The sequence below is a fragment of the Suricata suricatta genome, chromosome 4 (assembly GCF_006229205.1).
Source record: "Suricata suricatta isolate VVHF042 chromosome 4, meerkat_22Aug2017_6uvM2_HiC, whole genome shotgun sequence".
NCBI classification, from domain to species: domain Eukaryota; kingdom Metazoa; phylum Chordata; class Mammalia; order Carnivora; family Herpestidae; genus Suricata; species Suricata suricatta.
The window spans coordinates 69,542,220-69,556,045 of NC_043703.1; the positions used below are offsets into that span (position 1 = coordinate 69,542,220).

General features: G+C 40.1%; 1 protein-coding gene across 4 annotated transcripts in view; it reads left to right on the top strand.

Moving 5' to 3' along the window:
- The window catches only part of KATNAL1 (katanin catalytic subunit A1 like 1), a 93,723-nt gene that overhangs the window by 48,412 nt on the left and 31,485 nt on the right, over positions 1-13,826 (top strand). For all 4 annotated transcript variants that reach the window (XM_029936892.1, XM_029936891.1, XM_029936889.1 and 1 more), the window contains exons 5-8: positions 6,440-6,567; positions 6,945-7,050; positions 12,652-12,810; positions 13,516-13,642. In XM_029936892.1, the coding sequence (XP_029792752.1) occupies positions 6,440-6,567; positions 6,945-7,050; positions 12,652-12,810; positions 13,516-13,642 (520 nt within the window). The remainder of the gene's footprint in view (positions 1-6,439; positions 6,568-6,944; positions 7,051-12,651; positions 12,811-13,515; positions 13,643-13,826) is intronic.

Below are 13,826 nucleotides of genomic sequence, written 5' to 3' on the forward strand. Positions count from 1 at the left end.
CAATTATACATTTGTATATAGTTGCTCGTGATCTCAGATGAATTTGTACTCCAACACTTTATAGGTGTAAAAAAAAGGTGAGGACGTGAGAAATTCTGTATCTCACTCAACACTCTCAGTATCTTTGGATGTTTAGTTTAGTGTTGCAAACCGCGTGACAGGGCAGCTAGTGATGAGAGCAGCAGCAGGCGTTACTCTTCTCTGAGGACACCTACCCTGTCCTAGTCCCTTTTTTAAAAATTTTTTTATGTTTTTTATTTATTTTTGAGAGACAGAGACAGCATGAGCAGGGGAGCAAAGAGGGAGGGAATCAGAATCCAAAGCAGGCTCTAGGCTCTGAGCTGTCAGCACAGAGTCTGACACAGGGCTCAAACCCACAAACTGTGAGATCATGACCTGAGCTGGAGCCAGATGCTTAACCAACTGAGCCATCCAGGCGCTTCTGTCCTGGTCCCTTTTTGAAGCTTTATAGATACGGTGGCTTGCTTAATTCCTGTAAGTTTCTGTGACCTCAGCATTATTTTCCCCGTTCTGCATATGAAGAAGCTGAGGCTCCAGCGTCCTACCTGCACACGTAGGTGCGGGAACTGGGAGTTGAACTCTTTTAACACCTGGGCTTTTAATCAGTATGCAGTGCAGCCTCTTATTTGAAAATGCTTACTATCTTATTTTAATTATCATGGACACCTCGTTCTTACAAGAGTTCCAGCTCATTTTCTGAGAGTGATTAAATCTTTTTTCCTTCTCTTTTTAAAAAACTGTTGACAGTCTTCAAGTTAGGGCCAAGCTTTAAAAGAGTGTTTTTTAAGCAAGTAACAGTCACTTCGTGTGGTGATGGGTTGTTCTGCCCTTCTCCGAGGTCCACGGACTCATAAAGACAGCTTGTTACCCTCTACGTAACACTCCGTTACAGTGTGCCTACTTTGTGTCAGTCCTACTTGGCAGGGACTAGGAATACAGACTTCAGTAAGGTGTGACTCCTGGCCCCACGCTGATTTTCTTACTGATGAGAGGGAGTCCAGTGAATCAGTTGACCTTTACGGCCGTATTTTTCAGTCTTATTTGAATGTGCCCAAGACACTTCGATGTGTTATTATTTCTTTTTAAAGATTTTTATCTTTCTAAGTAATTTTTGTACCCACCATGGGGCTCAAGCCCACAACTCTGAGATCAAGACTCACATGTTCCACCAGTCGGGCCAGCCAGGTGCCCCTGGATGTATTACTATTTAACTCTTTAAACCTAGAATCGGTATAGAAATATACATAGAAAATATAAATGCATTTTTTATTGAAAAAAGATTGGCCTGAAAATCAAATATTAGGTAGCGGAGGAAATGTTTTCATATTATAACCAAAAATAAATTTAATTCATAAAACCCTGATTCTCAAGTATTTTCAGACTAGAGCTTTATGGTTAATTGCCTCTTGGTGAAATGAGAAGTACTTCCATTATGATCTCATGATTAAAGCTATCTGTGCTTTTAAATAGAATTCAGAATAAAGTATGGTTAATTATATTAATAGAAGTAATTTAAAATTATTAAACATAAATGGCTTTATTTCATTGAAGTACATGTAACAAATGGCCCTTTTTGACTCCTTCCCTTAGCATCCCTGAGTAAGTGTGTGGATGTCTGGTGGGGAGAGAGGTTGTAAACTGGACTGAGAGCTGTTGGTGGCTGATGATACAAATGAACAGAGACTTGAAAAAAAAAACCAACTTTTTTTTTTCCTGAAGAAAAGGATACTGTCACGGGGCACTATTTGACGTACGATGATCATCTACCTAGCAGTGTACTGGTTAATGTTCAGTAACTGATTTTCTGAAAGCAGTGTTGTGTGTGTGTACACACACTCACACACGTTATTATAAATCTGATATTGAGGATGTGTAGCACCTAATCATAAGTAATAAGATACATAGTACTATTACTGTAAATTCTGTAGCGCTAACGGACTCTCACACAATGCCTCTGCTGATTTTTGCTCCACTTTTGTATCTGCGGCCAACCGACAGTTGCAGGTAACGGATGAATAGAAATGGAGTTCTGACATGAATGTCGGTTGGTTTTTTTGTTTTCATTAACAAGTAAGACGAAAGTGAAACAATAGAAATGTGTGGTGGCAGTGCATCCATTCACCAATTACTTGAGCAACTATGATGAATCGGATCATGGTTTTCAAATACTGGAAAAATATTTCCTGAATTTTTGTGCCATTTACGATGTAACAGCTGCAGAAGTGACATACATTTAAGTTTCATCTGCATTGTGAACATTTTCCCCGTTATCTTCTTAAGTCTAGACTGTGAACAAAACAGTCAAGCCCTGATTTATACCATCAGCTGATTTCTGTGGTATAAACACCTCTACTGTGACCGATTCCAGACGGCCAGCATGATGATGCTGACCTCAGTTGAGATGAGCTTGGACATCACCGGGACTGTGGGCCGGCGGTTTTTTATTACTAATTAGCTAGTAATTCTGATGTTGGGTAGCTCACTACCCTTTGTTAGAACTCATTAGAAACTTGTTTTGCCGATCTGAAATTTATATCCTTTGTTACTTTCTATTGGCCCCGATTCTTTCTTTTGGAATTATTTAGGGGAGATAGTGGTAAATAGGTCAGTTGGTGATATGGTTCCATTAGTGTTTTCTTCTTTTACCTTAAATGTCTTTAGTGTCCTTGATACTCTTTTATATGATCCGATTTTTCAGTCCTTTATCCCCCTGGGTATCCTTCTCTGGGTCTAATTCACTTGTCACTTGAAGTGCAAGACCCAGAGTTAGTACCTGACCGTCTTTCACTTCATCTGCCAGTGTGAGGAGGGAGGCACACAATAAAATGCAGAAACTGTTATTTATGCTTTAGGCCAACCTGTGTTAGTAATGGACCCCATATAATATTGGGTTAGTTGCTAATTTTAGCCTCATTTCTTTTTTCAAATAGAATGATTAGCCAATACTAATGAAAGATCATTAACAAATATTTCTTGATAAGGGTAATCTAGATGTTAGCAAAAAGATTCTAAAATATTTTGCTTTAATGAGGAAAAAGGTCTGTCAGACTTCATGCTAAATATCAAATACTTGCTAATGTTGACCTTTGTCAATTAATGTGAAAATCTAAGCAAAGAATTCTGACATAATTTCAGTGTTATTGCAGCTAGTATTCTTATCATTAATAAACTGTACAGTTAATAATTTCTTGGGTGAGGTGGTCTTGATTGCCTGAACACTAAGTCCCTTTTAGGTATTACAGTGAATCTTGCTCATTAGCTGAAACTGCAGTTACTTATATTTGATTTCCTGATTCCAGTTTATCTGAGTATTTGTTTTAAAGCCATTTTGATGACTTCCCAGCGTAACCAAATTATTTTTAGTTTCCCTAAATCTTTTTTTTTTTTTAAATAACCTCACCATTTTGACTTGTACAAGTTCCTAGCATCTTTTTGGGGGTACTCATCTCTACCTTTGGTGAACGTTGGGTTCTAGGGCGGGTCATCTGACTGCCTTACACCTACGTTTCCTCTTCTGCGAATTAAAAGGCTTGACCCTGAGTATTGTGATAGAGGCTTTTCTTTCTCTGCTGCTTCTTCTCCCTCTACCCCATCCTTTCCCCACACGGTAGGCAAAAGGATCGTTTACAAATGTAAATCAGATCCTGTTATTTCCCTATTGAACACATTTCAAAAATTACCCCATGCACTTAGAATAAAATCCAAACTCCTCCCTGTGACCTTTGGGGCCTAGTTGTGTCTCTGTCTGCCTGTGTCCAATCCTTTTCATTTGCCCAATACCTTTTGACCACACTGGCCACTCACATTCTTCATAGCATTTCACAGTTTATGATTATATGTGGGTTTTTTTTTTGTTTGTTTACTTGTTACTTGTTTCCCCTACTAGACTAGATGCTCATTGAGGGCAGATAGTGTATGTGCATTCACCGATAAAACCTAATGCATGATGAGATGTGTTAGACAGATGCTCATATCTTATTCTTGAAAATCCTCTGATTTCCAATACTTTCAGATAAGTGTAAAGTTTCTTTCTTTCCCTTGGTAGTACTTATCAAGTCTTTCCTACCACTTGGGCATTCATATTACAATGGATGTCTACTTATATTTTTTAATAGTAATTTTTTGGTAGGTCTTAAATTACAATGCCTGAAATTTCAAGGCTGAAGTCTCAGACATGTCAGTTTCTGTTGCATTTTTTGGTTGATTTATTTCTAGAAGAGGTGATTTTTTTTAAGTGTATTTATTTATTTTGAGAAAGAGCACGAGCAGGGGAGGGGAAGAGAGAGAATCCCAAGTGCAGAGCCCAATGCGGGGCTTGAACCCACGAACTCTGAGATTATGACCTGAGCTGAAGTCAAGAGCTGGACGCTCAATGAACTGAGCCATCCAGGCACTCCTAGAAGAGTTTTTAAAGTGATTACAGTTTCTAGTGATTTGTTTGAATGTGGCTTTGTAACCGTGCCCTACCTGTATTATAAAATGTGATTTTAGGCTGAGCTCATTTTAAATTTGTAGATATTATGTTTGTTGTGTAAGTATGCCAGAAATTTACTCTTTTTTTTTTTTTTTTTTTTTTTTTTACTGTTTGTTTATTTTTTGAGAGAGGGAGAGAAACAAAACAGACCAGCAGGGGAGGGGCAGAGAGGGAGACACAGGATCCAAAGCAGGCTCCAGGCTCTGAGCTGTTAGCCTAGAGCCCCATGCAGGGCTTGAAATCATGAACCGCGAGATCATGACCTAGGCTGAAGTCATGAGCCATGCAGGTGCCCCGAAATGGACTCTTTTTAATAGTGTCAATATTGATATCTGTCATCTGAAATACAAGAATCTTTCTGGAAATTTAGCTTAATAGTGACACTGTGCTACCCAGCAACAGAAAATTACTCATTTTTTGGGTCGAGTCACCAAGATTATTGTTTGGTCATTTACCTAGTGGCCTAATAAACTAGAGCATTTGCCCAAAGGGAGCCATTTAGTCCCCTGTCAGCACTTGGAGTCAAGCCTATGGTGTATCTCAGATGAAGTGTGGTAGGAGGGTTCATTCTGTTCTCTCTTCAGATTTATGCTTAGGATAGTGACTCATTTTTGGACTACTTTCCCTTTCATTTTTGTATTCGACAGTAACTGTGGGGCTAAAGCTCTGGGGAGGTGTTTGGCTCTGTCCCCTGAAGTAGTTCCAGTGGTTGAACTGTCTCTAGCAACCGAGCACATTTCATTTAAAGCCCTTCAGAGCTGAGTAAATCTTGGCGGAACCCCATAGAAAACAGCATGTAATTCTTTTTTAAAGCCACCATATTATTAAATAAAGAATTGGGGTAAAGTATATTGCTTTCGTGGTCTTAATAGTACTATTTAAAAAGGTCCTTTTACCACCATTATCATTACAGTGACTTTATGATGTGGTCCGAGGGCCTTACTAGGAAGAAACCCTGAATCCTGAGGGGCACTTAGAGTAACAAGGAAAAGGCTTTGTAAGATGCAGTTCAGAGCCCTGACTCTTTGCCCACGCGTAACCTCTTCTAGACTGCTGTGACGGGTGTCAGAGTTTGTAAGACTCTTAAGCTGTAAGCTGACTCAGTTAGGCCTGAGGTGGTCTCATGTTGTGCAAAGGGCATGGCTTTGGGGAGTCAGGAAGAGCTGCATTAAAATCTCTATGCTGTCTTCTAATAATTATGGTTGATTAAGTTATTTCACCTGAGTCCTATGTTCTTATTTGTAAGAGTAAGGATAATCATACCTTTACTACCTTGTTATATTAAATGAGATAGTTATATGTGAGATTTATTGGCATATAGTAGGTTCTTAGTAAATTAATGTTTTGTCGTCTGCGTTAGTAATCTGTGCATTCTCTGGTGGTGGTAGAAATTCCCTGCATCCACAAATTCAGAAATATCTGGCAAAGGTCATTTTAGTCTCGCTTGCCACTGTCCCTCCACAGATGTAAATTTAAAGGGAGTGTATACTAAAGTTGGCCAGTTCGTCTGTTTCTGAGGAAATGAACAAGGCAGGATGGCATTTGGGTAATCAGAAAACACTATCTTAAAATAATGAAAAATCATTTTTAAAAATGATTTACATTATAATATTTTTAAAGCTCAATGGTGTTAATTAAAATGATCTTGTTCTTTTGTGTTTTTTAAAAATGTTTATTCATTTTGAGAGAGAGAGTGTGTGAGTCAGGGAGGGGCAGAGAATGAGGGGGAGAGAGAGAGAGAGAGAGAGGGAGAGAGAGAGAGAGAGAATTCCAAGCAGGCTCTGCACTGTCAGCACAGAACCTGGTGTGGGGCTTGATCCCACAAACCATGAGATCATGGCCTGAGCCAAAATCAAGGGTTGGATGCTCAACCGACTGAGCCACCCAGGCACCCCTAATATTATCTTTTGTTTCTGAACAGTACTTTTTTATACCTGTCTCCAGGGAAGGAAGAATATGCAAGACGGAGCAAGTGATGGTGAAATTCCGAAATTTGATGGTGCGGGCTATGATAAGGATCTGGTGGATACCCTTGAGAGAGACATCGTATCCAGGAATCCTAGCATTCATTGGTTCGTCTTTACGTTCTTGAATTACAGTAGCAGAGGAAATAAGTTACTGGTTGGCCTGGTGGGCGTCTTTTCTTATTATCCACTAAATCTCCTGACTGTGACTTCATCAGTAATATATGGGTGTGTAGAATTGACGGGACACTTCTTCTTTCAAAATACAACCAAGACATTTTGCGTGTTAACTTGATGTTGACATGATTGACGAAGGTCGTTCATTGAATAACATGTTCTAATTAATAACTGCCATATGTTTTCACTGATCATTTTATGCAATATGAATTAAGTAATGTTCTTAATAATAGCTTCATAAGTAAACAATTGCAAAGAGTTAGTATTGCCCCTAAGAATAAACGTGAACCCTTGCTGTTGTTGTGAAGGGATGACATAGCAGACCTGGAGGAGGCAAAGAAGCTGCTGAGGGAAGCTGTTGTTCTCCCGATGTGGATGCCTGACTTTTTCAAAGGGATTAGAAGGCCGTGGAAGGTGAGCATTTGAAGTTAAAAGAAAATAGGCATCAAAATGCGGCTGACATGATAATGAAAGACGGTGTTGTAGTTTCTTTATGTGTTTGTTAACACAGTGAGTAGAGGTCGGAGGAGGTCTGTGTACCCCCTAACTACCTGGATTTGAATTTGAATTTGTAGTTGAAGTGTGCTGCCTCCCCAGGGCAAGAGGGCAATGGAGTGTTGAAACTACAGTCTTCAGTTAAGTCACCTCCCTTAGGTTTGCCAAGCTAGGATTAGCTTTAAGAATTTTCTGGATGTTGGTTACTATAAATAAAAAGAAGCAAATTAAATAGCTAGTCTTATTTATTTATTTAGTAATTTGTACACCCAGACTTGCCACCTCAAGGTCAAGAGTTGCATGTTCCTCTGACAGAGCCAGCAAAGTGCCTCTAAACAGCAGGTAATCTTATATAATGAGTGTTTGATCAAATAAATAGCCTTTCTAAAAGTTGGCATATTTCTCACTATTGATAATTAATTAAGTGATCAAAAGTGGAATAGTTCTTTTTTCAAAACTTTTTTTTTAATGTTTATTTACTTTTAAGAGACACACACACACACACACACACACACACACACACACACACACAGAAGTGTGAGTGGGGCAGGGGCAGAGAGAGGGAGACACAGAATCTGAAGCAGGCTCCAGCCTCTGAGCTGTCAGCACAGAGCCCGACATGGGGCTCGAACCCATGAACCCCCAAGATCTTGACCTGAGCTGAAATCAGCCCCCTAACGGGCTGAGCCACCAACGCACCCCTAGGCATGGTATAATTCTAGAGGAGTCCTCTACTTCAGAGTAAAAAGCCTGCCTAGGGCTATTTCCTAAATTCATTGTTTTTATTTTAGCATAATAAAAAGAACCTTCTAACAATGGCTGCCTAGAACTTGGTTAGGTCTTAGTCATAGGCAAATCTCATTGGTAGGGTGAAATCAAACCATCATCTTACTTTGCCCCTCTGAGTTACCTAGGAAAGTCTGTTTCTCTTCTCAATATTGCTTCCTCTTTTGTCGTGCCTAAGAGTAAAGAAGGTATTCCAAAAGGCTTGAAATACCCATAGCATTTTGATTGTCTTCTACAATTTAAAACTTTTTTTTATAGACTGTAATAGATCTACCAAACTTTGGTAACATATTACTGTACATTCCTTTTTTAATTATAACTGTTAAAACAATATTTAAAAGAGAGAAAAGTAGGTATTTAAAAGTAGGTATTTAAGTGAGCTTTAAGACAGCAGTAATAGTAGGTATAAACCCATCTATCATGATGGGCCCTGTAAATCTGTTTTTTTTTTAATGTTTATTTATTTATTTTGAGAAAGAGAGAGCGAGCAAGGGGAGGGGCAGAGAGAGAGAGAATCCCAAGTGGACTCAGCACTGTCATTGTGGAGCCTGATGATGGGCTTGAACTCACGAACTGTGGGATCTTGACCCCAGCAATAATCAAGAGTTGGAGGCTTAACTGACTGAGCCACCCAGGCACCCCAGGCTCTGTAAGTCTTGAGCAGGAGCGTGGTTTGCAAACGTAGAAAGATCAGCTTGACCAGAAGTATGGAGGGTGGACGGAGATGGGCATGGATGGAGATCGATGAGGGGTCTAAGAAGATGTTGCAGTCGTGGAGCTGAACAACGAGGCCTGAAACAAAGGCATTTGTTATTTGGCTCGTGAAAAGTGGGTGGACTTGTGAGACATGTTTGAAACGTAAGTATTAACATCATGACTAAGTTTATAGGGATGAGGAAGAGGGATACGTTGTATGATCCCCAAATTCCAGGCTTGAATTGAAGGAGTATGCAGTTACTTTACACACCAGCTACCCTACACTGGGCCAAACCCCATAGGTTGAAGGCACTTTTCCATGGGACTGGCCTCACTTCAGATGCCAACTGCAAACTTGGGCATCCCCAGGTCACCCTCGCTTCTGGCCAGCTGCTATAAGTTTGGGGGTTCTTACTACCCCTCTAGATTTGGTAATTCTCTAGAATGACTCACAGACCATAGGAAAGCTTTGTACTTATAATTACAAATTTATCATAGCAGAAGGAGGCAAATCAGACCTAGCCAAAGGAAGAAATGCGTAGGGGCAAGATCCGGATGATGCTGAAGGGAAGCTTCTGTTGTTTCTTGCCCATAGAATCAGGGTGCTCTGCTCTCCTAGCACATGGCTGTGTGACATTAGGGTCCGGCCAACGAGGACGCTCACTCGGGCTTCAGTGTCGAGGGTTTTATTGGGGTTTCATTACGTAGCCACGATTGACTGAATCACTGCCCACGTGTCCCAATCTCCCGTCTCCTTGCTCCGGAGGTCTAGTTAACATCACATGGCTCCAAGTCCTAACCCTCTAATCCCTTGCTTGGCTTTTCTGGCAAGGCCAGCCACCATCTGTCAGCTCATGAGCATAAACTATACCGGGGCCTACCAGGAGTCACTCATTAACATAAAATTTCAGGATTCAAGTGAAACACCAAAGACACCCCCGTCCCTTTGGAAATTCCAGGGATTTATGGTCTCTACCTCCCAGGAACTGGGGGGGAATACAGCCAAATTCTCTACCATACAGCTCTGAACTGCATACTATGAACTGATATTGAAAATTGAGAAGAGGAACATTTTTAAGTAGAAACAACGTATGTTTAGGTAAATCCTCAGCAAGTAATTGGCAATAGAGCTGTGGAGCTTAGGATAGTTTGGATTTAAATTAAAATTGTGATCAGATGAATGTGGATGAGATGCATCAAGGAGGTCTATAAAGGGGAGACAGCAGAAGGCTTGGAATTGCTTTGAAAACGTAAGGGGCAGAGGAAGAGGAGAGGAGACGTGAAAGGCACTGGGGAGAGTCCGAGGGAGGGGGGTATCCCGGAAGGGACGGTCTCAGAATCAACCCCGGGAGCAGGCATTTCAGGATGAAGGGAATGAACCTACTGTGTCAGCACCATCAGTGCAAAGATGGAAGGAAAAAAGACAGGAGTTGAAAAATGACCCTTGGATTAGTAAATTAGGTAGTTGTAGTGAATTAGTGGAGGTGGAAGTCAGATTGTGGCTCCTCAAGAAAAAATGGTAAACTGCACCATTTCTTTAAGAAGGTTGGCTGAGAAGGGAAGGTAAGGTGGATAGTTGCTAGAGGATATGTAGGCTCAAGGGAAGGATTTTTTGTTAAAAAAAGGACAGATCTCTGTGTTTATGTGCTGAAAGGAGGAGCCAATAGAGAAGGAGATACAGGAAATCGAGGGGATAACTGAAAGAGTAATGTCGTGAGGAGCTGATGTTTATAAATACTGAACTGTAGGAATCTATCTTTGTACAGAATTTTGTAATCCAAATATAGTTTTGGAAATCAGCTCCTGTTGGAGGTGGCCACATTTAAGGACATTACATTCAGAGGGGACGTTAGAAAAAGAAATAATGAATTTTGCTGTAGCTCTACTTATACCGTTAGTTGTTTTTACAGTGTACACAATATCAATCTCATGCAAAGCAAAGATAAAAGGGTCCTTGGAAAGCAAAATATTTATAGAAAAGTAGTGTTTGAAATCCTAGGGACCTCTGCTCTTTCTGGGTGTCAGAATTCTATAGCTGCATTAACCTTAAAAATAAAACTGTCAGCAAAAAATGGGTTTATTTAGGAATAGCAGAGAATTGCAATTTAGGACAAGCAAGCTATGGCAGGACCATAGGTAAAACTGGAGGAAAAGGAGAGGAGCGCTCGTTTACAGAGGGAAGGGGAGACTGGGGGGCCTGGTGCAAAGAGAAGTCGTGCTGGAGGGGCGCCTGGGTGGCTCAGTCAGCCAGGGTCTATCTGACCTTGATTTAGAGCAGAGTTGGGCTCTGTGCTGACAGCAGGAAGCCTGCTTGGGATTCTCCCTCCCTCTCCCTCTCTGGCTCCCTGCACCCCCTCCACACTGCTGCACCCTCTTGCTCTCTCTCAAAATAAATACACTAAAGTAAAGAAAAGAAAAAGTCTGTTGGAGCAAAGTGTGAGGTTAAAGTATAGCAGTTTTTCATTGGCGGGGACACTCTCTCGTCGGCTGGACTTGCCAGGGGAAGAGAGCCTTTCTTCCTGCTGCGGACCAGCAGACAGATCCTTCCAGTGGGGTCTGCGGCTGACTAGGGGCTGTAGGGTGTGAGAGCTCCCCCTTCTGGCCTCCTGGCTCTATTTTAACTGAGTTACCCTTTTATTACTTTCTATACTAGAAAAGAGTTTGGACAGTTTCTGAATTTCTGAAACTTTTACGTGCACATAGTTTTAACGTTTAAATCCCCAGAAGCTTATTAAACCAACTAAGTGGGAAAGAATTATTAAGATCATCAACTATTACACAAAAGAAATGTAGTGTCAACCATATATCCACACTCCCATTAAAAGTGTCACAAGAAAATAGGACTTATTTGAAAATCCAGTAATCTTTAACACTAAAGGATTGCTGTTCCTGAATAATTTTTCTTCTATATGGATTTAGTTTTACAGAATAGTTTTTATTTTTTTTCAAAGGTGAGAAGTAACTAAAATTTAGTTTTTAGTCTGTGTTATAGTTAGTGGCTTTTTCATCAGTAACACCATTTTATATAAACTGTTGTCTAGTACATTAAGCTGATGAAATGCTCACTAAATTGCTTATGCTTGGATTGCCACTAGATTTCAGTTACCTTGCTAATTAATAAGTGGATCTATTTTGATTAAAAATTGTGTATTATGTGTTATGGAAGACAGGTTTTGTCCCTTACGAGGGCAAGGAATATGTAATTCTACTAGATGTGGTAGAAAATGTTTTATTTTATGTTTAAATAGAGCAGTCATTAAAAAAATTTTTTTTTAACATTTATTCATTTTTGAGAGACAGAGAGAGACAGAGTGCAAGCCAGGGTGGGGCAGAAAGAGGGAGATACAGAATTCAAAGCAGGCTCCAGGCTCTGAACTGTTAGCACAGAGCCAAACATGGGGCTCGAACTTAAAAACCGTGAGATCATGACCTGAGCCGAAGTCCGACGCTCAACCAACTGAGCCACCCAGGCACCGCTAGAGCAGTCATTCGTAAGCAGTGCTTAAGACTATACATATGTATCTTCTTCCAGTTTTAAGAAAATTGGGTAGGTTTTTTTTAAGTTTATTTATTTATTTTGAGAGAGAGAGGGTGCAAGCCGGGGAGGACCAGAGATAAAGAGAGAGAGAAACCCAAGCAGGCACCATATTGACAGCACAGAGCCCAGCGTGGGGCTCAAACTCATGAACCGTGAGATCATGACTGGAGCTGAAACCAAGAGTTGGACACTTAACCAGCTGAGCCTCACAGGTGCCCCTGGGTAAGTTCTTTCTAAATGTATCAGAAGATTTCTTATCGTCTTGGCCTTTTGTTGTAACACCCATCTCTGACCACCTCTGATTCGAGACATTTTGTGAAATCAGTTTTCATTTTTGTTTTTAATCTATAAATTGATACTCATGTCAAATGCACCGTGATTTTACTGTGATAATTGGGTTTACCTTTTGATGGGAATTTTTATGTACATCAATAGCTGATGATACACTATAAGGATTCATTTTAATCTTAAAACATTTAATACCTCTTTTGGAATATCAGGGTGTCCTGATGGTGGGACCGCCCGGCACTGGGAAGACTATGCTAGCTAAAGCTGTTGCCACTGAATGTGGCACAACGTTCTTCAATGTTTCCTCTTCTACACTGACATCTAAATACAGAGGTGAATCTGAGAAGTTAGTCCGTCTGTTGTTTGAAATGGTGAGTATTGATATATATACATTCAGATTTCAAAGTACTGTCTGTGTAGACAAATGATATTCCTGTAATCTAGATCCATTCACCTGGTGATCTGTCTTTAAAAGGGCAAATGGACTTGACACACGAGTAACATATGGGGTGGTGGGTTTGGTGTAGTAGTCAGTGTGTGTTTTCCTCTCTGATGTAAGAGAAGGCCCTTCAGCGTCCCTTCCAGCAAGGGTTGAAGGCACTTTGGGATTGTGAGTGTTTGATATTTCTGTTTCTAGTGAACTGGTTGAGCAGAGGATAGGATATTTTAAAAATCAAATTGATCTGTCATTGATGTTTGTTCCTTTTTCATAAGTGATTTGGAATAGTTATTTAAGATTGTGTATTCAAGAATGGAGATGCATAATTTATCTTTAAAAAGATTTGTATTTTGGAAATTTTCAAATGCAGAAAGTATAAATAATAATACTATGAATCCCCAGATATGTCACTCACCTTCATCAACCGTATAACTTTTATTCTTAGAAAAATTTTTTATGTGCTACAAATGATTTAATCTCTGCTGGTAACCAAATGTTGACATTAAAACAGTGAGAAATCTCTGCTCTTTTTTTTTTTTTTTTTTTACCATTGCCTTAGGAGGAAGAAATGGCATTAAAAAATTCAGATTATTTAATGAGCTCATTGTATGGTTTCTTTAAAATGTTTTTTACAAAGGCTAGATTTTATGCCCCCACCACGATCTTCATCGATGAGATCGATTCCATCTGCAGTCGAAGAGGGACCTCCGATGAGCACGAGGCGAGTCGCAGAGTCAAGTCAGAGCTGCTCACTCAGATGGATGGTAATTGATATTTAATTACTGTCACCAAACTGTTTTATTCCTTTTTGAATTTTGTGTAAATTCGTATTGTGGAAATCCTCAGTGAAGGGACTAGAAGGGAGCCCAGAATTATTTGCAGTCTTTGTTCACCCACCCATGTGTTCACACACTCAGCAGAAGCATTTATTGCGTGCCTGTTAGGGAT